The sequence below is a fragment of the Misgurnus anguillicaudatus genome, chromosome 2 (assembly GCF_027580225.2).
Source record: "Misgurnus anguillicaudatus chromosome 2, ASM2758022v2, whole genome shotgun sequence".
NCBI lineage: Eukaryota > Metazoa > Chordata > Actinopteri > Cypriniformes > Cobitidae > Misgurnus > Misgurnus anguillicaudatus.
The window spans coordinates 31,442,863-31,469,291 of record NC_073338.2 but is presented as its reverse complement, the minus strand read 5'-3'; the positions used below and the strand labels follow the sequence as shown (position 1 = coordinate 31,469,291).

General features: G+C 38.1%; 1 protein-coding gene across 9 annotated transcripts in view; it reads right to left on the bottom strand.

Annotated features, from left to right (window-relative positions):
• Positions 1-520: 520 nt before the first annotated feature.
• ptprfb (protein tyrosine phosphatase receptor type Fb) overlaps positions 521-26,429 on the bottom strand; it is a 204,126-nt gene continuing 178,217 nt past the window's right edge. For all 9 annotated transcript variants that reach the window (XM_055202563.2, XM_055202566.2, XM_055202568.2 and 6 more), the window contains 12 exons: positions 24,490-24,587; positions 15,958-16,081; positions 15,665-15,840; positions 12,954-13,073; positions 12,712-12,866; positions 12,254-12,539; positions 9,839-10,017; positions 6,421-6,547; positions 5,921-6,046; positions 4,824-4,978; positions 2,335-2,470; positions 521-2,073 (listed from right to left, as the gene is read on the bottom strand). In XM_055202563.2, coding sequence (XP_055058538.2) covers positions 2,005-2,073; positions 2,335-2,470; positions 4,824-4,978; positions 5,921-6,046; positions 6,421-6,547; positions 9,839-10,017; positions 12,254-12,539; positions 12,712-12,866; positions 12,954-13,073; positions 15,665-15,840; positions 15,958-16,081; positions 24,490-24,587 — 1,751 coding nt within the window. In that variant the 3' untranslated portion in view covers positions 521-2,004. The remainder of the gene's footprint in view (positions 2,074-2,334; positions 2,471-4,823; positions 4,979-5,920; positions 6,047-6,420; positions 6,548-9,838; positions 10,018-12,253; positions 12,540-12,711; positions 12,867-12,953; positions 13,074-15,664; positions 15,841-15,957; positions 16,082-24,489; positions 24,588-26,429) is intronic.

The window sequence follows — 26,429 nt, the reverse complement described above, 5'->3', positions numbered from 1 at the left end:
GTTAATTAATTAGCTAACATGAATTAACAATGACCAAAAGTCTACAGCATTACTTGATTTTATAAATCAAAAGTTGTATCTGTTGACATTAGTTAATGCACAATGACCGAACACAATTAACTGTATTGACATTACAAATTAACATTAACAAATAATAATAAATTATGAAAAACTATATTGCTTATTGTTACTTGATGTAAGCTAATGCATTTACCAATGTCAATACAACCCTATTGTAAAGTGTTACCCAATTTATTGTCTGATTGATTATTTATGACAGAAAACCAAAGAACATGTTGTTCTTTGTTGAATAACTATAATATTTTTACCATTCTATAAAGAATATAAACGTCTGAATGCAATACTTTAGTACTATGACTATATGCTTAATAATATATTTACTTAGCTTGAAGCAAAAATAAAATGCTGTTAATAACTATACAAATGATCATGTCTTCCTGGTATGCAACACCCAGTCTTTTTATATACTGTATATTAGGAATAATACAAACAGAAAGTATTTTGTACAAAAACCAATTACTGAACTTTATTAACATCAAGGAGTTTATCCTGCAACATTTTTTATTCCAGTTGTCTTATTAACAAATAGAAAACAGACTGTGTATACAACAGATCGGACCTCTACAGCACTAATCATTCACAAGGTAAAAATGAACTTGCCAACATATGCTGAACGCATGGCCAGGTCTCTCTTTAACGTGCCGGTTGTATTTGAGCAGGCATGAAATGACGTACTGTAGAAAGAGTTTTTCATTCGAGATGTGCTGCCCCACCCCAACAGAGAAAACCAGCAAATACCCGGGGTGCGTAGATAATACAGTAGATATAACTTTGTACCATTAAAAGATTCACAGACAGCAGTCTCTTGTGTTGTTTTCTCTATGTTGGTATATCAAGAAAATCCAGGATTACGTTTCGAGAGAATTATTGACAATAGAGCAGAAGCTGTTTATATACTGTATCTATAATAGTATTCATATTTATTTATAATTATAAATTTATGTATATATATATATTTCTGTATAAAAAGAAGAGTTGGATTAACAGAGCCGACTCTCCCTCGGGGGAGTGGTTTATACTGTACAGGTGCCAATGGCGATTGGTCTCATTTCATTATCGGGTTTTTTAAGGATCCCAGAGAGGCGGGTCGTGTACATGCACTGTAAATGCACTCCAATCAGAAAGAAATGTATTCTTCACGAATCATGTTGTATTTAACCTCTGCTAGTTTCTATACAGTGCTAATTTTGTTAGCTAGCCGATTTGTTTTCTTTAATCAAACTTTAACCCAAATGCACAGATTTCTCTTTTTTCATTGACAAACAATTAAAGGCCTTTCCAAAGTAAACCCGCTCTTTTTAGCCCAATAAGACCAATTATACATACAGAAGAAAGAAACTATAAAATCATGTTACAAATTCAAACCATCAGCAGCTTTGAGAACAAAGGTCCTCTGGTATTAGTATTAGGAACATGCTAAAAACACATGTCCTTGTGCTAAAATAACCTATTTATATAAAGAAAATAAAACAGTACCAATTAAAAAGGTTGACCCACAAAAAAAGGCAATTAAGACAAATGATGTTAAAAAGACGATTAAAACAAATACTCTAAATAAAAATAATAACAATATTGTCATACTGAATTTTTAAAATAATAACAAATGGTAATCGTGATTTCGAACGGAAAAAACAGAAACATAAAAGATTTAGTGCTACCAGTACTCCGACTGTAGTGTGGGTTGGCGTATGCTAAAGAGAAAAACTAGAATGTAGTTTTAAGATGGTGCTTCTTGAAAGAGAGTTGTCTATATTTCTTAAAGCAATCTCTTGGTGCCAGTCAATAACAAACTGCTGTGATTGGTTAACCAGCCCCCCAGCTCTCTGTACAGGATGGGGCAGGGTGTGGAATGGTGGCTCAGAAGGAACACTTTTGGTGCACTCCTGAAGAGTTGTACCAGAGGGCTATATTGTCCACGAGTGGTTACGTTGCATAGTGATCAAAGCTCCCCAGGTACTCCAAAGCTGCTCTGTAGCACAGCTGGTACTGGTCCTAGAGGTAAACATTAACATGTGTCAGCATGATAAAAAGACATCTTCACTAACAACACTGAGTAGACGTGACAAAGACCTCACACTCGGTTATTAGCGCTTTGTAGTTCAGACAGTGCACACATATCAACTGAACTTGATGTCAGATTATGTTACGGGGGTTTTGATATGAAATATGAATTATAAATGCCAGGTTCGCAACTATAACGTGGCTTACAGTGGCTTTAACTACTAGGCAGGTGATATTATTGTTGTAGCGTACCTCTGTCTGCACCATGGCAGGCCTTTGTGTGCGCAGAGTCTTAACTGTCTGGAACAGATCCACCACGCCCTCATATCTCATCCTCTCCAGGACAATACTGAGAGTGATGAAAACACCTGTCCGTCCTACTCCAGCACTGAAAAACAACAGCATACATTAACACAAGCTCCAGGGTAAAGACTTATGGCACATAACAATACAGGCATTCCCAGCTGATCTGGAGGAAATCATTACGCAACTACAGGAAGTTTGTGAAGAGGTGATAAAAATAACCAAGTAAATAAAAAAAATATACTACATTTAAAATGTCACATTGCAGTATAAAATAGTCCCCCCATAAAAACGTGATGATGCGATTGCGTGATTCAACGCATAATTAGCAAAAGTCTGCATTTTTATGCCGGGGCCGCAATTTTGCAGCATAAATAGCAAATTCTGTGCACAAAATATGCAGGGCTTGCATGATTTCATAATCCTCACTTTTTTGTAGCAAAAATCACATATATCTTAGCAGAAAGTTGAAAAATGTTGCATTTGCTTTACAGAAGCGCAGCCATGTCCTATGTTGCCATGGGAACGTTATGAAGTGACGTGATTATGTGACACGTAAGTTTTTGCAAATTCCTGCAGTTTTTGCAAGTTCCTGCAATTTCATTGCATAAAATTGCATAAATATCCCGCATATTCTATCGCATTTTTTTAAGAAAACGTGCCACAAGATCAAAGATTTTTGCCCGCAACAATCACAAAAAAAAAAAACTCTGGAAGGACTGATAAATAAGAATCAATCCGTTTCATTTGGAATTTTTTTTATTTTATTTCTTTGTCACACCTACATAAATGGCGAAATATGGTCAATTTTTTACACGTGTGTTATGCATTTTTTTCATCAGGATTTGGTAAAACCCTGCATACATTGTGCGTGTATGCGCCTACAAGAGAATGTAGTATGTAGCCCAGGAGAAGCATTGCATTTTGTCATAATGCGCATTCGTCGAACATCTGCGTACATGCACGAGTCAAATGAACTATGCTTTGCAAGGTTGTGTGTTTGACCATGCGCTTACCGGTAAGTATACATCTATACTCCAGGCTTAAGTATACAACTGTGGACATAATCGTATTCTTCATTTTTAAATAACTTATTCCAATTGCAATAATCTGTAAATAGCTCAAACACAAATATTTTATATCTATTTATTTATATGCCAGGTAGCCATGTAATAACCAGGATAAACTATTGTTAATCATAAAATTACCTTTTTAGAGTGATACAAGACCTCTTCAGTTTTTATGGAGACCTGTCTTTGTTTATTTTGCAATAATAACTAACTGTGCATCATCCCTTACATATAGATCACTTTCGTGTTTGCAAACAGAGATGACTTTTTTTGTGGGCGGAGCCAGAAAGTGATATCTCCGCAGTAGCGGTGAGAAGTGTTCTAGCATTAAACCGTGATTGTTATGGATCCGGTGTTCTGTCGAAGTCTGATTCCCTGTGTTTCCATTTAGTGTAATGTTTCTTATAGCATTTTAATCACGTTACATTTATTTTTTAGATAAATAGAAAGTTTAATTGGCTTGGCTACAGATATGCATGTTTGTAATGTTTATGTATTGTTCTTTTTTGCTAAATCAATTATTTTTACAGTCTGAATCGCTAAAGTACATATAAAAGCACTACTATCATGTATTACATATAATAGCGTTTATTAAATATTTCATCATTTTCCTGTTTTCTATTATTTCTTTCTTATATGTATAGCCTACGTCTTTGTTCTAAAACTATTATAAAACTATTATGTTTACACACAAATTAAAAAGGCCTGTTTATATATAAATAACACTTTACATTGTGTGTGTGTGTGGGCTATATTTATATATTTATTAAGTATGTAAACATAATAATTTTAGAACAAACAGGAAGAAGACATAAGCTTAGATATAAGAAAATAAAATGAAATAATAGAAAACGAAAAAAAGGAAATATATATTTTTTTATATTATTGCGTTTTCAGTATAAAAAACATTTATTCTAAATAAATTATAAATATAACGTGATAAAAACACTATAAGAAACACATAGAGGGAACAGACTTCGACAGAACACCGGACATTTTCTCTACTTATTTTTTATTTTAATCATTAATAGATTTCCAGATGATATCATTGCTCCAATCTGTTTAAGGGCTTATTGCAAACATAAACACCTACGTTTATCTTCAAACGGTGTCTACGACGATGGTATTCTATAAAAATGAAAGTCATCTTTTTTGCCATTCCTATTCTGACACTTAACAGCACGACAGGACATTTTCTAGTGAGTTATATTGCTCATTTCACTCGTGTCTAATTCATTTCCACTGTTTTTCTGCAACCACATTGCGTGCGCATCTTGCAGTGATGTAACTGTGACGTCTACTCGAAATTGGTCTATTGTTTTATATTTATAATTTTCCATCTCTTATTGATTAAAGTAAACCCCATACCTGCAGTGCACAGTGATTGGTCCATCCTGCCCAAATTGCTCCTTGGTTTTATGAACTTGGCCAATGAAATCGATAAATCCTTCACCAGTTTTAGGCACTCCCTGTTCTGGCCAATCGGTGAACTGGAACTGGCGGATGGTTCTGGACTGGCCATCCTGAAGAAAATTGAGAGAAAAATAATTTATTACGATGACGTATCAGTGCAGAAAGGAGCTGGCTCTAGCTTTTTTCACAAGCACACAAGTCATATGGTTACAGTATGAACATTTGTTGACAAGATGTGCATGTACGTGTTTAAGCTACAAGCTTAACCGTGGGCCTATTTAAAGGGCACCAATTTGAGCCTTTTTACAAACTGTAATTTAAATCTTAGAAGTGCCCAGAATGTGTCTGTGAACTTTCAGCTCAAAATACCCCACAGATCATTTATTATAGCATGTCCAAAATGCCCCTATTTGGGTGGGAGCAAAAATGCACTTTTTAATGTCTGTACCTTTAAATGCAAATGAGGTACAGCTCCTCACCTCCTTACAAACAGACAGTGAGGGCTTTCAGTTAAAACAGATCCGATGAAAACAGTTTGAGACAATAGTAACTAGTGGACAGAGTACAACTCACTGAGGGTGAAAACTATGGTAATGCAGGACTGTAAGTGGGCAGGGCTTTATCAATGTGACCTCACAATGATAAGAGAATCAAAACTGCATGTCTAATAAAACTTGTTTTGTTTAATGGGGATGAAAAACACAAGTAGTGGGTGGATTGTTTTCATCGTAGGGTGGTTGTGTTCACACACTGCCAACACACATTATGTTCAAACACCTGGAAAAGTGAATTTTGCATAATAGGTACCCTTTAAAGTCTAGTTTACCAAAGACCAACATTAGCTCCCAAATAAGAGCTCTGGGTTCGTGAGAAACATCCACCGCCGGCAACACTCCAGCAGTACCCGAAAATAACACACGGGTGACTTTAATGTGAAATAAAAAGACGAATGACGCTCCTCTGGCAGATACAGGCTGATTATTACAGAATGATGGCAGATTGATGTGGGATAAAAAGCCGCACACAGTGAATGAGGGAGTGTGGACACGTACCCTGGCATCTGTGACTTTGAACTCTCTCAGTATGTACTGGGGCATGTTGTATTCAGCCATGGGATCCACAACAAAGTACTGATAGCGGGCAGAGCGCTCAGCGGGCCAGTACTGATGGCACTTCTCCTATAGATACCAGACATAGAAAAGTGTCAGAGAGAGAGGAAAAAGTAAAAAAAAATGTGAAACTTCAACTCAACATCATGCACTGCTGTAATGTGAAGTACTTCTATGGAAAACAGGATATTTAGCAAGAAAATAAATGTAGGGCATTACTAGATGAATGAATTTTTTGAAGCAAGTGCTTCATATCAAAATAGACCAAAGTGGTTGAATTGGGCTGTTTACAAAAAAGATGATTTTGTGATGAAAGCTGGATGGTTAAGATAATTTTCTTCTTAAAAGCATTGCCGCAAGTAAAATAAAAAGAGACACGATTGTAAAAAGGCATTTCATGTTGACTTTAAAGACATAGTACTATTCATATGACACAAACTTACCCGTCCCATTTCTCTGAGTTTGGTCAACATTACAACAATAGTGGAATTGTGCTCCCATAACATCCTCCAAAAGTCTTCAGTGGTCTCCGCCAGAGGGCCCTGAGTGGCAATATAGGCCTTCTGCTGTCTGCGGACGCACATAAAACCATCTTTAAAGACCCTGAACACGTGTCATGTGTTTATCACATGACCTTAAAAGGAACTACTAAACAGCTGTGCTTCACCTATATTGGAATGAGTCTGGGTTGCATAGTACCCCAAAAGTTAAAATTTTTCCAACTAACTATTGAGGCTGATGGTTTAATTCAGAAATATTTAACATGGCCACTAGGTGGCAGCAGTGTGCCTTGCTAGAATAACAGCTTTTACAATGAACAGGCCACCACTGTCTCATACAAACAGAGCCACGGGTTAGCAACTAATGAAGGTGCTACAGGCGGGCCAATAACATGGAACTGGGAGATTAAAGTGTGCTGGGAGCCTTGTCCCGGCAAATAAAGAAATGGGAGAGAAAAAGAGATGGAGAGAGAAAGCCATTCCAGAGCTTAAACACACCCCTCTACTGGCTTTGATGAAACTGATTTATCTCTGTATTAATCATGCAGTTTTTCTTTGTAGGCTTTTCCTCTATCAAAAAACGCAGCGAGCAATAGCCGTCATTTTACCCGACATAAGTAACCTTCCAGCCAAAATAACCTTGAATTTTGTCAGTTTTGGTGCAAACAACTGTGAGATGCATGTTACCCATATCATGTAAGCAAGTCAACAATGATTACAAGTTTTGTTTAATTTCATTTATGTTTTGGGCTACGGTTACAGATCTATAAAATTTTCACTGACATCCCAAATTTTGTCTTGTTTTAGCCGTCTGAGCTTTTTTTGGACGTCTATTAGATGTCTTTTAAACGCCACATTCTTCACAATGACTGTAAGAACAGCTTTAATGATGAATCCGCGCATGTAAAGGCTCCTTCAGGTCAGGCGCGTTTTTGTGCTTACCACATTAATGTGACGTTCAAAAGCGGCTTAATCGCCGGTCTTTGAAGAAACTAAAAGCCGACAGACCCATAAGCAGGAGAAACGAACGAAGAACCGCGTCGAAATCGATCTTGTTTAAAAAGGAGACCGGTGTCAATTACGCATATGCTTTGGTTGAGCTTCTCTGTGGTAGCGCTCATTAAGTTTTAATTCAAACGAGAGGGGCTGATATATCGAGCCCCCAGACATTTCTTTCACACACTCTGTGACATTTCGTGCCCACGCGCCGTTTTACGGCAAACACGACTGGCCTTTTCTTTCTTGGCATTCTGATTTTCTCAAGCGCTTAGCCCATTGAGAGCATCTCCCTTTGTAATTCAATAAACAGCTGTCAGACACAGTAAAGGAACAAAACAATGTGAAGGCTGAGAATGTGTAGACAAACTACACTGTGCTGCCGACTGAATATTGTAGCGGGGATAAAAGAGTCATGGATCATCTTATTTACCATGTACGGGTTATGTAGTGCGCTATGAGCAGAGAGGAACAAAGAGAGCTCAACAAATGTACAGCTTGAAATAAAAGTCTCAGTATAAATAATAACAATTCTTCTAGTTCCTGTTGTGTCACCCCTCCCAAAAAAAAAAAACAACAGAATTAAAGTATGCAAGTTCAAGAGGGGAGAAGCTGCTATCTATGCAAGCTTGATTTAACAATTTGTTCTCATTCTGTAATGTATTAAGAGTGAAATTTATCAATGCACCAGTCTGCTTCTAAACTCAATTTCCGCTTTATAGAAACTACTGCCATGGTGAAGCAATGCAATTTTGCTGAATAAGAGCTTATAGGAATGTTTATGGCTAGCTACCGTGAATTAAGGGCTCAACTAGCAATTTTGGGCTCTATGAAAGAATACAAGGTTGGGCTCACCACCACACGTTACTACTAATGGTGCTTTTTCATTGCATAGTACCCCACGGTTTGGTTTGGGTCAGTTCGGGTCAGCTCACCTTTGGCTTGGTTATCTTTTCCATCAAGTTTAGTAACACTTCGGAGTGGGAGGGATTATAGGCGTGTCCTTATATTTGCGCTGCCTACTGCTGTGACGTCATACAAGTGAGAGCGTCGTTGGAATACATCCCCATACATACATTTATTTCTCAGTCCGCCACAAAATTAAAATCGACCACCATAAATAGATGTTTGCACTCGCGTTTATAACTACCTCTGTCTTACATGACAGTTTCTGTACAAACACCCGTGGCGTCAGTCGATGCGCTCCGCTGAGCCTCATTTAAGTTGCATTTAAGTATATATGCGGACATGCGCGTCGCTACTGTGCCACCACTAACAGCAAGTTTGGAAAAAAAAACGTATGGTGTTCCTAATTCTCAACCTGTGGATATTTTTCATCGCTAAAAGGGAGTTTGGGAACTTACAGCGAAGCACAGATGACAACAGGTTTACTCGAGACAGCACAAGCTAGCATGAAGGTAAAGCTAATCTTTTACATTATAGCGATGACGCTGGTAGTGACGATTCTCTTAGACCAAACAGCGTTTTCACGTCACGTTTTGTTATCAGCTCGGTTCGCTTGGAACCCCGACCGAGGTGGTACTAAAAAAAATAGCAGGTACTACGTACTGCACCCGGTAGAAAAGCCCCCAAAAGTAAGCTGACCCAACCCAACCCAAACCATGGGGTACTATGCAATGGAAAAGCGCCATAATAAAAATGACCTTTGGGGTCCCCAAAAGTGTGGGGGCCCTTAGAATTGTCCTATCTTTCCCCCTTAGTGATGCCCCTGCCATGAATAACAACACATCCGGTCTAATAGCAGGTGACTTTACTGCCTCCTATTGAGTGCTGAGGTTTGCTATATTAAAGGGATAGTTCACTTTAAAATGAAAACTCTGTCATCATTTACTCATCCTCATGTTGTTCTAAACCTATATGTTTTTTTTTTTTTCTGATGAACACAAAAAAAATATATTTTGAGAAATGATTGTAAACACACAGCAGTAAGTGACCATTGACTTCCATAGTAGGAAAAAAATATTTTGGAAGTATTGTGATAAATGACTAAGAAAATATTTTGATAAATGATGGTAAGCACACAGTTGACGGTACCCATTAAATTATTTTATTAAAATGTTTTATTCCTACTATGGAAGTCTATGGTCACTATCTGCTGTGTGTTTACAATCATTTCTCAAAATATCTTCAGAAAAAAGAAATTCATACAGGTTTAGAACAACATGAGGATGAATAAATGATGACAGAATTTTCATTTTAAAGTGAACTATCCCTTTAATCATCTACAATGGGTATATAATGATTAATATGTACCAACCAGTGACATGCACTTCATTTACCAAACCAAAAAATGTGGATTTAATCTCTAAGAACTGAAGCGAAGGAAATTGGCATGAACGGCTACCTGTATCCGTCGATACAGCTGGCATTGATGTAGTCAGAACCTTCCACTCCTCTGATTGGCTGGAGGCACACCCGTGTTGACTCAAAGGGCATGATATTGACCAGCCGGTTTTTGAACTTGTTGCAGGGCAGGTTGGCGCTGATGAATCGTGAGGTGTGGGCTTTGGAGTTGGCGAGCCTCTGTGGAAACAAAGCTGGGTTTAGATGGCTTTCAAACAGTGAACCCTCCAAAAATAATATTTTTAAAATGCAGGGCCTGTTGTTGTGAATGCAGGTGAAGGGAAGTGAGATTAGAGTTTTGTGCCGGTTGGTGGGGTTTAACAGGCTGACTGAAAAAGCGAAGGCGTAACTGGCAGCGGGGAAGAGAAGGCACAGATGGACATCAGCAGAAAGCGCATAGAGACCATTGGCTCTACTACAAGCTGTGTCTGTACGGGGTATACAACTCCAATCTCTGCACCAGATGCTGCTTCTGCTTCTACAGTAGTAGCCACTTTGAGGTGAGCATCATAGTTATACCGCTGCTCATATGGACTCCATACACAGTATTCACAGATGGAGCAGCCAAGTTGTCAAAAAACTTTTATAGTGTCTTGGACAGGTTCGCCTCAGGGTGTGTTAAAAGTTCTTTTTATATTTATGCTGTGCTGGTTCACATGGCAGTCATCTTTGGCTTGGTGTAGATGCAAATGTTTTGGTTTTCAATGTAATTTTTAAAATGGGTTATTCAAAGTCAGCCATGATTCATTAATTCTAGTAAGGGATAATGTATAAGCAGCCGGTTGTTATCGCAGAAATAAGCCCAGACAGTGTGTATCACACTTCATAAGTTTATGTAAAGAATAGTTAATGATGGGCCATTGAATTATTTGAAAATAATACACACCAAAGGTGTAAAATTATTTAAAAAGGACTGGAGTAAATTTTTCGGCTTATACCAAGGTTACCACAAACATTGCTCTGGTTGTTATTTTAAGGCATTTGACAGGTCAGGTGTGCGTTTATAGAAAAATAATGAATACCCATGGAACATTTCTCAGCCAATCGAGTATTAAACAGCCCTGTGGTAATTTGCGATAACAACCAGCTGCCTTTATGTAATACTGCTTATTACATGGCTATTTATTGAGTAAATAAGGTAAGGAACATTATATATACAAATGTTTTCCTGGAGGAAACTTTCGGTTTTAAGATAAGACAAGACTTCCAATGTAATGAACCCACTATTTGGTTAAATCATTTGTAAATGGGTTAATGACATGACGTTAATTATTTTGTGTCCATATGGTTCAATTAAATGTAAAAGGGTTAAAATTTCAAAATAAATTTGTAGATTACTTACATACATTCTCTTTTTTGAGGACCAAATCAAAAATTTCTTGTTTTATTTCATTTTGAAAACATATTTGGGGGATAATTGCAAAAATGTCAATGTGGTGTAACCGGTCTGTGTCAATTGGTGTAACTAGTAAAATAAAATATAATCTAATCTAATTTTGTGTGATATCATTTTTTTACATACATTTTTACATCATTTGTCAAAGATTATTTAGAAAACAGAGCTGTTTCAGCATATGTCAGGACAAATATTACAAAAACGCATAAAAATTGACATTTAAAAATAACATATAAAATAATATTTTAAAATGATTTTTTTATGATTACGCTTACATGCCATCAAGGTGTATAAAATTTTTAATATTTCTCATTCTTTGGCGCAATTGGCGGTTACACCATTTGACATTTCCATTCAGGTCTTAACTTTCATAAAAATGGTGCAAATGTAATTTTTTATTGCATAAAATTAACATAAATACACTATGTGCATTCAAATAAACCCGATGCCTGCTTTAAAAACAAGTTTTTAAAAAAGATTTTTGATTTTCTCATCTGGCCAAACCGTTTTTTGTCACTGACCCAAATATAATGTCATTTATGTTATTAAAAGTTAAAAAAAGTGTGTAATACACTGAAAAAAATTATTTATTGAATTTAATCAATTTTTTTAAGGTAAATGGTTGCAATCAATTTATTTTGGCTACATTTAAACAAAAAATATTAGTAAAGTAAAATAAAATATAAAACTTTTGTTAAAATGTAGCTTAAATAAATTGATTGCAACCACTTACCTTAAAAAATGGATTAAATTCAATGAATCATTTTTCAGTGTAATAAAATGTACCTGTTAAAATAATTTGCAGCATCCGGGTTATCGTGTGTTATTTTTTTGAGCGGTTGTTATCTGGGAATAACAAACCTGCAAACTGGCGAATCAGAATCAAGCATTCCAACGAGTCGTGTAATAATGGGGGTTTAATCAAAATAGTGTAATAGTTGAAATAGTTTTAATGATGAAAATGACTAAGTGCACATATATTTCCTGTATCAATGAATTAAAAAGACATGGTGTGGTCACCTTAAACTCCAGCTCCATGGATGTGACCGTCTCTCCAGGCGGTGGCTGAGTAAGCTTCTGAATGTGGGCGTAAAGGTTTCGGGCAGGAACTTCAGTGTTCCCACAGGTGGCGGCCTCCAGCAAGGCCTCATGGATGAAGATGTACTGGTCCTCTGTCTGCACCATGTAGTTTCTCTGAGCTCTCATGCACGTGACGTGACCATAGATATCCACAGTCTTCTCGTGCTTCATGCGTTCCAGCATGGCATCGATAACTATGAAGCAGCCAGTGCGGCCCACTCCGGCACTGCGAGACATAAAGCCGTTAGCCCACTAAAGAAACTGTGTAGTGATAAATCAAATTCAGACGCGTTTCTGCCATCTGCAGTTGCAACTGCTCAATTGGAAAGATTGTTTTATAAGAGCAGAACAAAGTAAAAAGACCAGCACTAAATCAAAGACTGGAGATCGGTGCTCACCTGCAATGCACAACCATGGGTCCAGCATCAGGAGGGTTGCAGGCCTTGACCCTGCGCAGGAAGGCTAGGATGGGGGTGGGGTATTCAGGCACTCCGTGGTCAGGCCAGGCCATGAACTGTAGCTGCCTGATCTCTCGTTTCTCGCTAGAGCCGTTCTGTTTGAAACCATTGAAAGGAAGGCTAAGTGGCGTGCAAATATAAACTTGCAGTATAGAGAAAAAACAACAAACTAATTTTATTACCTTGTAAAGGGCGAAAGTGCGCACACTGTAGGTTGCCAATTCCACAGCGTCGAGCATGGTTACTTGGATCATCCCGTATGTCTCTGTGCCACGGATAGGCCAGTACTGGTCACACTTGACCTGTTGAATAAGTGATGAGTAAAGAACAGTCAAAAACAAGAGGACTGCTGCTTTATATTTAATTCTTATGGGTGACAAACACCACTACTTCTTTAAACTTACTTTTAAAGGGGACATATCATGAAAATTTGACTTTTTCCATGTTTAAGTGCTATAATTGGGTCCCCAGTGCTTGTATTATCCTAAAAAATGTGAACAAAACAACCCAGTAACTTAGTTTTGGAAAACCATTCTCTGCAAGCACGTGAAAAAATAGGTCATAGAAATTTGGCTCCCCCTGTGATGTCAAAAGGGGATAATACCACCCCTTAATCTGCACTATCCAACCACGGCACTGCCAGAAATCAACTCATTTGCATTAAAAAGGACACCCAAAAACTGCACATTTTTATTCACACCTACAAAGTGGCAATTTTAACATGTTATAATAAATTATCTATACGTTTTTTTATCTATACGTTTAACACTTAACTCAACACGTAACAGTTTTTTCAACGGAGTTTCAAAGGACTATAAACGATCCCAAATGAGGCATAAGGGCCTTATCTAGCGAAACGATTGTCATTTTTGACAAGAAAAATAAAAAATATGCTCTTTTAAACCACAAATTTTCGTCTAGGTCCGGTCCAGACATAGAAAGGTCACGTGTTACATATATAAAACACACATTTGCGGACCATTTTAAACAATAAACTGACACAAAGACATTAATTAGTATCAGTTGACATACAACAACGTAGGAACGGTCCTCTTTCAAACACTTGTGAACACTGGGGCGGAGTTTCACGTTCGTCCTCTGTGACCTCTTGACGTCATGACGTATTGCGTGGGGTCACCTGGCGCATCATGACCAGATCTAGACGAGAATTGTGATTTAAAAGTGTATATTTGTTATTTTTCTTGTCAAAAATGACAATCGTTTTGCTAGATAAGACCCTTATGCCTCGGTTGGGATTGTTTATAGTCCTTTGAAACTCAGTTGAAAAAAACTGTTAAGTGTTGAGTTAAGTGTTAATTGTTGGTGTCTATTAAAGTCCATTGAAATGAGAAAAATCCTGCAATGTTTTCCTCAAAAACATAATTTCTTCTCGACTGAACAAAGAAAGACATCAACATTTTGGATGATATGGTGGTGAGTAAATTATCTGGATTTTTCTCTTTTAAGAAAATGGACTATTCCTTTAACCGTGTCCGCATTCAAGTTCAGAGCTTTACGCAGCGTACGGAGGGTACTCTGTTGCTGCTCTGTGCCCCCGCCCTCCGAATTTGTCATACGTCACTAAGAAAAGTGCGTATACGCTAATACTATCTCCTGAATACAGAAAAGTCTAAGATGGCGGCGCTACCGGAAGGTAGTTATTTTGGTTTATAAAGTTTTAAATATGGATATTTCTACTGCGCGGATACCCTCAGAAGACCTTTATTTATCATCCTGGAGCCGTTTTGATTTATTTTGTGAAGGATGGATGCACATTTTTTGGACTTGAAGGTCGTGGACCCCGTAACTTCACATTTAATTCACTGAAAGATCTAAAATAACTGAAAATGTGTTTGTCTGAAAAACGATGGACATATGCATCTCGGACAGCTTGGGGGTGAGTAAATAATGGGTTTAATATCATTTATGGCCGAACTATCCCTATAAAGTGCTGTATTATTATCATAAGATCCCCTTTTGACATCACAAGGGGAGCCAAATTTCAATGACTTATTTTTTCACATGTTTTTAGAGAATTGTTTACCAAAACCAAGTTACTGGGTTGTTCTTTTTCACATTTTCTAGGTTGAAAGTAGCACTGGGGACCCAATTATAGCACTTAAACATTGAAAAAGTCAGATTTTTGTGATATGTTGTTTACATATAATAATAATAATGAAAGAAAATAAGTTATGGCAGTGTCTTATAATTCACAAGGACAACACTTCTTTAAAATCCAGGGCAATGCTTATGAAGGCCAAACTTTTAAAAGCAAACATTATTAAAAAATGCAAAAATGTCATTTATAGAGTTCTTCATTTAGTCCAGACAAAGACTAACCTTAAACAACACAGGGTATCATCTCTCCTTCAGGCTAAAGTCTAAGAAAGAGCTGGCAGTGGTGAAACTAGGTCAGCTGTTTCTATCTGCTATCGAGGTTTCATCACAAGGGTGTGTTTACTCCCTACGACCATTAAGCATGTTTTATGGGTGCACAGCCAAAACCTACTCATTTACCATGCTTGTGCTGCCAACACATCTCTTTCACTATAAGTCCTTACCTCCAATCTGACCTTACATCCATCAAATAACCTGAGTGCACAAATTCCCTAGGAGAGGAATTACTGGTTATCTACTGTCAAACATGACATCTGATGTAAAGCTGCTCTCTTACAAAGCCTGGATGCTATTGCCCTGCTGCTGTGCCCGGTACAACAGTGCAACACTAGACCACATAGAAACCAGACTTTTATAGGAACGTAGGTCTCTTTAGTACCAAAATCTGTTGTGAATCATTGTACTGGTTGAACATATGGTGTTATGTTCTCATGTGCTCAACAGGGGTGTAATTGGAGGTAGGCTGGGTGCGTTGTAAAGATTACTACATTCTTACCCTGGACTTCTCTTCCAATCTAGTCATCATGACTATAGTAGTGGCTCTTTGCTCCCACACCATCCTCCAAAAGTCGCTCAGGGTTTCGGGTAGCGGGCCTTGCGTGGCGATGTAGGCATTCTGCTTACGGTAGCCGTCAATGTAGTTAGCATTGATGTAGTCACTGCCTGGGACACCTGCAATATTAAAGAACTCACTGGTAAACCACCTAAACCAACATGTGCATTTGTTTCTTTCTTAAACATTTACACATTTGTCATCATAATGAAGTGGTTAAGGTCAACAGTGTTTACCATCCACAGGCGTCAAAACGACTCTTGAGTGGTCATAAGCGATAACGTTGGCATAACGGTTCTTTGGCTTGTTGACCTCCAAGTTGGAATTCTCCCATGTAAACTGCTGTCCTGGTTCAATTGACTGTAAAGAAAAAAGAGACCAAAGCAAGAGAGAGAGAAAATTCAGTCTTTTGAGGAACCTTGTTTGAAGCTTGATACCACAGAGTGCCGCGGGGGTAAATTTGAACTAGCATCACTTCAAAAGTAGAGGCTTTGTTTCTATAGCAACCTGACATTTCGAAACTGAGACCCAAAAGAACCAGAAAGGACTTTTCCACCAGGGGCTGGTAAAACCGACGGAATGACAAAGCCCAAGAGCGGTAATTTGGACCCATTTGTGGCTAGATTTGAGTTGTGATCCCTTACTAGTGATCATCTGCCCTGCAATGTGAGCACGAGTTCATCTGCTGTGTTATCAAAACCAAACAACAGATGGCTTTGTGTTGTCTGACACCATAAATCAAACACCATCACTGCAGGAGGCTCTGACAATAGTTCTTCTGACTCGCTAAGGCTGACCTGAGCTCTTTCAGGCACGTGGGTTTGATGCTAAAGATTTCATGTATAGGAAAGAGCATTCAGACCGGTCTAAAGAAATACAGTCCATGTGGACTTCAAGCCTGCACTTGTTTTTGATCTTGCTGACAGAGGTGAGAAGGAAAGTGCAATGGCCGAGAAATACCAGATTTAACAAAGAGACTGCAGATTTATGGAGACAGACAGGAAGTTGTAGAGACCAGACAGGTGAACACATCTGGAGGAAAACATCTGTATGTTATTTCTGTGTGTATTTATTATTAAAGGAGCATTTCACCCGTAGAAACATTAATCTTTATTGAAAGTGTGTCATATTTGTAGTCGAAATGAAACATACATTTCGAATTTGGTGCCTATTTGACCGAGAAAAAGGGTGTTTGTAGTCTCACTCCCTCAACAAAGATATTGGACTTCCTTCCTACAATGATGCAAAATGATTTTTTTTACATCATTGAAAGAAGGAAGTGCAACACTGAAATCTGTATATCTCCCATCTCAGTGGCAACTGAGGAAATGATGCATGACTGATTCAAAAACATGACTGGGGTTCTAACTATACAAAAATTAATGCAAATGGGTGAAGTGTCCCTTTAAGATGATAAGGGATTGGGGGTTTGTTCAGATGTTTAGGAGGCTGTAGGTAAGTTACAACATCAATAAACAGCAACAAAACAGTAACAGTGTACAGTAATACAAATGAAAGGTTTGGGGCTTTTATAGCATGAGTGTTAGCTTTGAGCTTATGGCTTACTGTATACTAAAGAGATCTTATAACACTGGCGGCTCGTGACTGCTCATCCGAGGGGCGTAAATTCAAAATATGTGTCCGGAGTGTCATGTGTGTTGCTTGTGTTTTCAAAATATGTGTTCTGCGCGTCGAGTTATCCTATGTGCCTCACGTGTCCCGTCAAAATAAGTGCCTGCCGCAGACGCGTCCAAAGGGTCCATGACAAAAGCGACGCTCACGTTCACAAAATACATGCAAGTTACTCCCTTAACACTAAACTCTGATTACGCATGAGATTATGCGAGTATTTGGCAAACGCGAGCGTCTCTTTTATCATAAACCCTTTAGACGCGTCTGCAGCAGGCACTTATTTTGACAAGACACGTGATGCACACAGGTCCACTCGACACGCTGAACACACACCCTGAAAACACAAGCAACACACATGACGGGCTACATACATGTTGTGACAAACTTCGCATCGAGCGCCCTCGAAAAAGAAGTCACCGGCCGCCACTGTCTTATAACAAACACTCTTGTGTTAAGATTCTTAAAAGTGAAGTTTTATATTTGTTTAGCATGCCGGTCATATGCTAGTGTGCTCCTTAACACTGATAAAAACACACTTATAGCAGATATGTTTTTAGCATAACGGTTTTTCATTTCTACATTGTAAAAAAATCCTTGTTGCACTTAAATTTTTAAGTTTAATGAACTTCAAAAATGCATTTTTTTTGTCACAAAAGAGCAGTGTGGCACGGCTTTTTATATTGCTAGGCAACCACCGGGCGCTTTTCCGCTCTGAGCGTTCCTTCTGAAATGCATGGTGCGTCAGGCGGCAAAAAACGCAAGCCGTTAATAAACAGCGCGCATAACGCTCACTGTCCATAAAAATCATTCAAAAAGGCACCTGCAACTGTTATAAACGCGTTTGGTGTGATCAAATTGTGCATAAAACAAGCAAAAAAATCTGTCAATGGGGTAAGCACATTTTTCTTGAATTTTCTTGAATTTGGTGTTTAAAGAAAAATGTTCAAGATTTTTTTTGCTTACCCCATTTATATATATATATATATATATATATATATATATTTTTTTTTTGCTTGTTTTATGCACAAAATCACTTTAATTAGATATTTTTGGTCTAAAAACTAGACTTATTTTCTTGGGTCGTTTTGCTCATCAAAAAAGCATCTTAATTTAAGAATTTTTAGATATTTTTTACTGAAAACAAGACAAAAATACTAAGATTTTTTTTCTTGAAAATCATGTTTTTGCAGTGAACTTCCAGTCTCTGTTTGTTTAATGGTCTGACTAGTTGTTAAACTGAACTCTGGAACAAATACCTCGTAGAAAATAACAAATGTTTTTATTTCCTTATGACAATGGGGAAACGGCGATCGTGGTATGATCACTGCTATGTGAAGGGAGGTTTTGCAGCCGATCTGTAGTTCACATTGTATACATTATATAGTACACATTTAACACAGTAACGTTAGCTAAATGTAGTTTTTGAAACGCTTCAGCTATGATTTGAACTAAGGTAATGTACTCGTTGTTTATTTTGCTTGTTATCAGAAATAAACTACTGTAAAAGGACTTTGTTTTTATTAATTTTGGGGAGTATACCGGAAATTATGTGTGTTCCACGAAAGCCGTTTGTTTACGTTGTTACTGTTGTTAACCGTCTATACTGTTGTCTTACAACACATCTTGATTTAAGAATTTATTGATATTTGTAATGGAAACAAGACAAAAATACTAATCTGCCAATGGGGTAAGCAAATTTTTCTTTAATTTTTCTTACATTTAGTGTTTAAGAAAAATTTGTAAGATTTTTTTGCACACCCCATTGGCAGATTTTTTTGCTTGTTTTATGCACAAAATCACTTAAATTTTATATTTTTGGTCTAAAAACTAGACTTATTTTCTTGGGTCGTTTTGCTCATCAAGAAAAAGCAACTTTTTTTAAATTTGTAAAATTTTTTACTGAAAACAAGACAAAAATAAAAAATTGTTTCTTGAAAATAATTTTTTGCAGTGTAATACAATAAATAATAATAAATATAAAGAAATCGACATTCTTTTAAGATTATTTTTTTAGTACAGAATAAAATACATTTATTGGACATATCTGTACAGAGAAAGTTACGGGATTCCTCATTCTGATTTCTTCAGACTACTACAGCACACACGAGGCTATAGGTGGGTTATCACTTTCTTCCTTTCTTTCTCAAGTCACAAGGCTTCTCTGCTCACATGACACCGGGTCGTATCCAAGAATCGATCGACAGCAAATATGCAGCAGCCTTCTCGGCCAGTCAATAATGTCACGGGGTCTCTTGTTATTCAGCATTGATCTGCCTGCTCTGGACAAAGCTCTGGTTGACTCCGTGTCCATCAACCTCTACCTTTAACCTGATCTAGAGTAACAACATCTTCCTCAAATCCTATAGAACTTGGAAACTGCTTTTTTGCCAAGACAAACACATCTATGTCAGCCTCTGTAAACTGATTGCCTTGTTTAATTTCTACTCAAACTGTGGTTAAAATCGAACAGCGAGTTCTCTGTCCTCATTAATAATAAATTGTCATACAGTAGCATTCCACGTGCTGTGTGTCACAGTTATCAGTAAGGAGGACCATTTACCACCTCGCCATAAGCTTTTGCTCATAAGTTCAGGTACTGCGTACACCAGACAGCTGGTATGCCGACTGCCGTTGTTTGGCAAACAAGGCAAGCGAATATAAGCTGTCACTACATGGGCTGACAAGCTTGAGAGATGCAGATAATGATAGCAGTGGGAGGTGAGCACCAGCTCCTATTAAAAGCTTGGGCTCTAGCGGGTTGACAAACATCGGCTTGTTACTGGTGAGTTTCAGGGGCTGACGGGCGTGTTAGCTATTGCACTTGTCACCAGACGAGCCCGGGAGTGCTCTTCAGAGGGCTTTAAGATGGAAAGAAGGATTTCTTAAGACAACAAACACTCAAAAGGCTTTCAATATTCTGGTTGATGTGTATGAAGTATACAAAAACAGCAGACTACTAGGTTGAATTAGTAATACGCAAATATTCGGGCAGTAGTGAAGCTGCCACAGGGGTGTCATCCTTGGGTTCGTTATGTCTGTTACAGTATCTTTCATGTTATCTCCTGTTTGAGCTTGTGTACTACTAAATAACCTTTTATATAAATATATTTTATATGAATATATATATATTTACAGTATTGTGCAAAAGTCTTAGACTACTACCAGCCTCGCTGTTTTAGCAAAGTTTTAATGACCATCCATATTTATTTTTTGCTCTCTTCATTAACATTCAACCAGAAAACAGAACAAAATAGTGGCTTATGGCAAAAGTCAGTTTTTAGTGTGACCTCCATTAATACTAAGCACATCTTGAATGCTTTGAGAAGACTAAAGTCATTTGAATTAGAAATTAGGGTTTCATTTCATTTAGGTTTAAGGGAGCCTGCAGGTTCCTCTGTTACTGCTCAAGCGTAAAGGGAGGTCACACTAAATACAGTACTTTGCACTTTGGCTTATAATCTTATTCTGTTTTTTTGAAACTGCATACAAATTTCCATGCTCTCTTATCTGGCTGTATTCTAATAAAGAGAAATAATTATATACGGTCACTATACCACTGCAAAAACAACAAATCGAATAGACTTGCACAGTATATATATAAATATATTTAAAGAGCCACACAGATCCAAAATCTAAACTGACCTGTATTGCAGTGTGTCATGTAGCTGTCCATCGATGTAAACAATGTGCAAAGTAGTTGAACCAAAAAGTGCACAATTAATAAAGCTATTGGCTTCTAAAGTAGGGGGTCGACTCTGAGTCGCTGAAACGAGTCATCATGTGGATTGAATCTCCTGCCTGACTTTATCCACGTAATACCAACACATTGCATAATAATCTCCGCCTACAGCCTTGCCCGGGAGAAACGAAAACTATGACCTGCCCACAGAGACTTCAGATAGTTAGTGTGTTAACATCATATCATGCTGTGTTTTCAGTTTGCGTTGTTTTCACTACCAAAAGATAAAGATATATGAAGAATCTGTGGTTAAAATTACTTTTTCAAGGAAAGATATACTAAACATTTGGCTGTGAAGAATCAGTGGTTAAAAATACTTTTTTTAAGGAGGGATATACTACACATTTGGCTGTGAAGAATCTGTGGTTAAAATTACTTTTGCAAGGAGGGATATACTAGACATTTGGCTATGAAGAATCTGTGGTTAAAAAGACTTTTTCAAGGAGGGATTTACTAAACGTTTGGCTGTGAAGGATCAGTGGTTAAAATTAATTTTTTACGGAGGGATTTACTAGACGTTTGGCAATGAAAGATGGTTCAGTACCCACTTTATTTGGAACAACATGCGTCTCCTAACCACAACCTGTAAGTATGATTATAGCTACATACTTGCTTAAATGAGTGTAATATGTTAGTTTCTATCATCGTTTTTATTGCTTGGATTAATGATGAATGATGTCGACAATGTCTTCTCAGTAAATCATGTTAGCGCTAGGTCAATACATGTTGCACTATTGTTGGTCTGTGCCACTGATTTGTGGTCTGTGCGGAGACTCTGTCAGTTGACCAATCAGAGCAGAGTATGTTACTGAAAGGTGGGGTTTAGGTAGACTGAGTCGTTGAACAGCTTAACACAAATCGTTTGGCTATCTCTGAGAAATGGGGTAATTTTAAATTAGTATTTTGAGAAAATGACAGTGTTTTTGACCTTGCATGCATTTAAACCTGTTGTCCGAGACTTATAAACAGTAATAGGACATATAAAATTGGCATCTTACTGGCTCTTTAAAATTCTACAGGTATTTATGAACTGCGTTTATTGCTTTCGTCTGTAAAGCAAGCCGTCAAATGTGGTCTCGCATGGATGAAACTTGAGCCCTATTATTAAACAAGCTCTTTGATATGTCCCATCCCAGCTTTCCGTTTCAAAATGAAAACATGTCACCACAGGAAAGAAAACAGCCCTCAGCGTGTCAAATATTTCCTGGGGTCTTTAAATGTCTTCCAAGCATCAAGCTTGTAACGAGGGACCTTGTTCTTTTTTGTCTGACATTTTGCTTTCCAGTGATTACAAGGCCAAGGGAAGTAGGTGGCGATAACATTTGGCAGTTATAACCATGTGAAACACTGGGAGCCAATGAAACTGAGCAACGAATGTATCGAGCGGAGAACGGAGCCAATAAACGTGATGGTGACCCGCTGCCTTCCTCATGCTGACTGGACTGGGTGACTGGGCTAGTCCTATTGGCCCAAGTAGAACCATCTGTCCTCTTGAGAGGGGGCCTTCCTTAACAGGAGATGACATCACAACATGCCAAGAGCGACCTGGCTAGTGCAACAAAAGGGGCTTCGGTAGTGACATACAGAACGGCGGGAGGAGAAATGTGTCATGTATGAATTGGCTCAAAGTGACACTAATAGTCTTTAAAGCGGATTAAAGTCTATTAAAAAAACTGTTGCTTTAAATATTCTTTTCCATCAGCGCATGTGTACTGACAGAAAAGACAGTTTGGTTGGATTGAGTGAAGTTTTAATTATAGTGTTACTAAAAATAAGATGGTCAAAGAAAACAGGAAGCAAAGGATTAAACGAAAAGAGATGTGCGTAATGACGGCTAATTACGTTTTTCCACTACTGAAAATCTTTTTAAGTCCCCCTGTGGTGAAAATCACATTTATTTTGTTATGTATATGTCTATGTGGTGTTTTTAATAAGCTTTAAGACAGATCATGAGCAAAATCATCTTTGAACACCATTGCTGAGTATTTTCTCCATAAAATGCGTTTTTCGCAATTTGAAATCACAAACATGTAACCAATCACATCACCACAGTTGAACGAGTGGATCAGTAGTTCGCGCCATAGATATTATGGAAGGATACCGCATAGACTTGGCACTCAAACAAATGTTTCAACTTTACTTCTCTGATGCTCACACATGCAGTGTAAATGCTGTAACCTGATAACATCAGGACTAAAATATTTGTGCAGTAAATACACAGTTCAAACTGCTGAATGTAGCATCTATTTACATATATGTCTATGGTCTGAGGTGGTGCAAAAGAGTGAAGGTGGGGACTAATTTGCATATTCATATCTATGGACCGAGATGTGCAATTAAGTAGAGTCGGGGACTAATTCGCATATTAATATCTATGGTCCAAGCTGTGCGATTGAGTAGAGGTGGGACTAATTTGCATACTCAGATACTCATAGACATAGATACTCATAGACTAATATATACCGTGGAGTGCACAAATTCTGAAAAACGCTTTGGAAAAGAGAGTTGGGCCGACTACCAAAACACACTTGTAGCCAATCAGCAGTAAGGGGCGTGTCTACTAACCGACATCGTTGCCTGAGTGGCGTACGTGTGTGGTGGGTCTATCAAAAGAAGGTCCAGATTTTATTGGGGTAGGGGCTTGTTTGTTTAGGTGATTTCAAATGTCAACATTGGTTTTCAGAGATCATGCACCCTGCCTTTAATGAGGTTACGTTTAAGCTATATTAAAACATGAAGAAATTACTGACATAGGAAAAACGTTAACATGTGCTATTATGATGCTCAAAGATGACTTTTAAATGATAAAATGATCGACTTCAGGGAGACTTTAACCCTTTTTTTCTATTTTTCTAAAAGCTTCCAATGAGGCTCGGATTCCACACATAACATCCATCAAACATCAATGGGGAATCTACTTCACAGATGCACATTTTGGGCTAACACAGTTTGATCTTTGAATAATTCCACACCTTTAGGGAGAAGGCTGACAGGCATACTAAAAATTGCTCTTGGTGAAAGATTTAATGGTCCTCAGTCTCAACATGAGGATGAAGTGACAAGGCCTATGTGTATATATTAAAGATTACTACAGAGAACTCATTGGAAAATGAACATCTGCTTATCAGAAAGATGCAAGTGTGAACAGCTGTCATAACAATGAACGCAGGAGGTCTAACTATTGACGGCAAGAGAATCTATTAGATGACACCACAGAGGAAATCGCGAACAAATGCAAATATCAAAATAACAACACACAAGATGTAATATTGAAGGAAATAATCAAGAGATATAATTTGCACTGGTGTGATGAGTGGACAAATTATTTTAATCATCCATTAAATGGTTAATGATAAATATGAGCGAAGCCGCATGTGCACCGCTCCAGTAATCCTACCTCATACTCCTGGGAAAAGCGGAGGGCGTCATTGGCCTTGAGTCTCTCAATGTGGTCTGCCAGTTCACAAACAGTAATAGGAGGGTGTTCCCTCATTCCTGAAAGAGAAAATAAGATACACATAAATAGATATAGATAGATACAATTTATATGAAACCGCACCGCCTGTCAGCACTTGAACTTGGCAAGGTTACATACAAGGTTTATCTGGATCAGAGGAACTGCACTGGCTGCATCATGCTTCCTAATGAGGGAAGGTCAGTGGTTTGCTTTAGTGACAAGCTGCCTTTAGGATTTCGGTGGTTGCCCTGGTGATGATGAATAAGCAGGACTAAGATGTTTAATGGGACATGGTTGGATATGATTTTCCATTTTGAGTTCATTATGTCCACAGTGAACACTAATGTCTGGATGAGCCCCCTGCCAGCTACTTTCATGCTATCATTACAGCGAGACAGAAGCAGGAGCAATGGATGCTCTCTCAATCAACCACACAGATGCAATGTTAAAACTCTGATCCACTTACACAGTATTGTGCATCGCTCTGTTGGATTATGACAGTCATGTGCTGCAGCATAAAAGGTCAAGTGTATTCTATGGCAGTCATGGTTTAGGCCAAAACTTAAGCTATTGGTTCAACCAGAAGTTGAAAACCTAGAAAGGCTGAGAATAGTGTCAGTTTGAGAAAAAATAGACACTATACCTTTGTATATGTATCCTCTATTGATACGGTACAGTATACTTATCTTGTCTGCAATGAGCTCATGTCAAATTGTTCACCATTTACATATAATTACCACTGTTCTCTTGCACACAAATAAAACCAAGCAATCTGTATTTTTAGAGGCTAATGGTGCAATAAGCACATGGGGTGAATACAGCTCTGGATATATTCGTGTTAAACAGATAATCAGGCAGAGAAGAGCTACAGCCCAGCATGCAAAGCTGATCGCAGACATCTTGGAACTGAAATGAATCAATGTCCAAGGTCATTAAAATTGAAATGAAATGTATCCTGGGACGTGTGGATACGAGACTGGAAACATAATCTGACTGCTACATGCAATAAGACAACAGCAGGAAAGGCAAAACTGCTGCGGTTAAAGCAACACTATGTAGTTTTTACCTTTAAATAATGTCTCTAAAATTATTTCAGTGATAGAACAACTTTTAACTGGACAAATTGTACTGTTGCTGCAACCTGAGCAGCCTCCTAGCTGCTACAAGCACACCCTGAAAGAACACAGCCATGATTATCCTCCATTGTTGTTTTGTTTTTCTGCCTCCGCTTGCTTCCTGTAATTACGTCACTGCTAGGTTAACGATTGGTTAACGCGGTGCGAAAATTCGCCAAAGTTCACATTTTTCAACTCGTGTGGATCATGCGGCAATGCTCATCTACGCCGCGCGCTTCGGGCCATTCGCACTTCCGACGCCGCAAGATGCATATTCGCGCCTCTTCCGCATCTGGTGTGAACGCACAATAATAGTCGTGAACACTAGGGCTGCACGATAAATCGCATGTGATTGTCATGCGCATCAGTAAAGCCGGATCCTCGATTAGTAGTAAATCGCCATTACCAGCTTTCAGATGGAGCAGCATTTACTACACAAACCCGTAGTTCATTGACAATCGGGGTGATTTCGCATAAATTATTGCGGACGTATCGCCTGTGATATGTATGCGATATTGCGAGGCTTTTCAGGGAACTAAGGCTTTGTGTAGTAAATGCTGCCCCATCTGAAAGCAGGTAATGGCGATTTACTAATAATCAAGGAACTGGCTTTAGTGACCAGATGCACATGACTATCACATGCAATTTATCGTGCAGCCCTAGTGAACAAACACACACCTAAAGCAGTGGGCAGCTATCCCGGGGAGCAACTAGGATTAAGGTGCCTTGCTTGCACCACAAACGCATTCTGCCTCCTGTGAGACT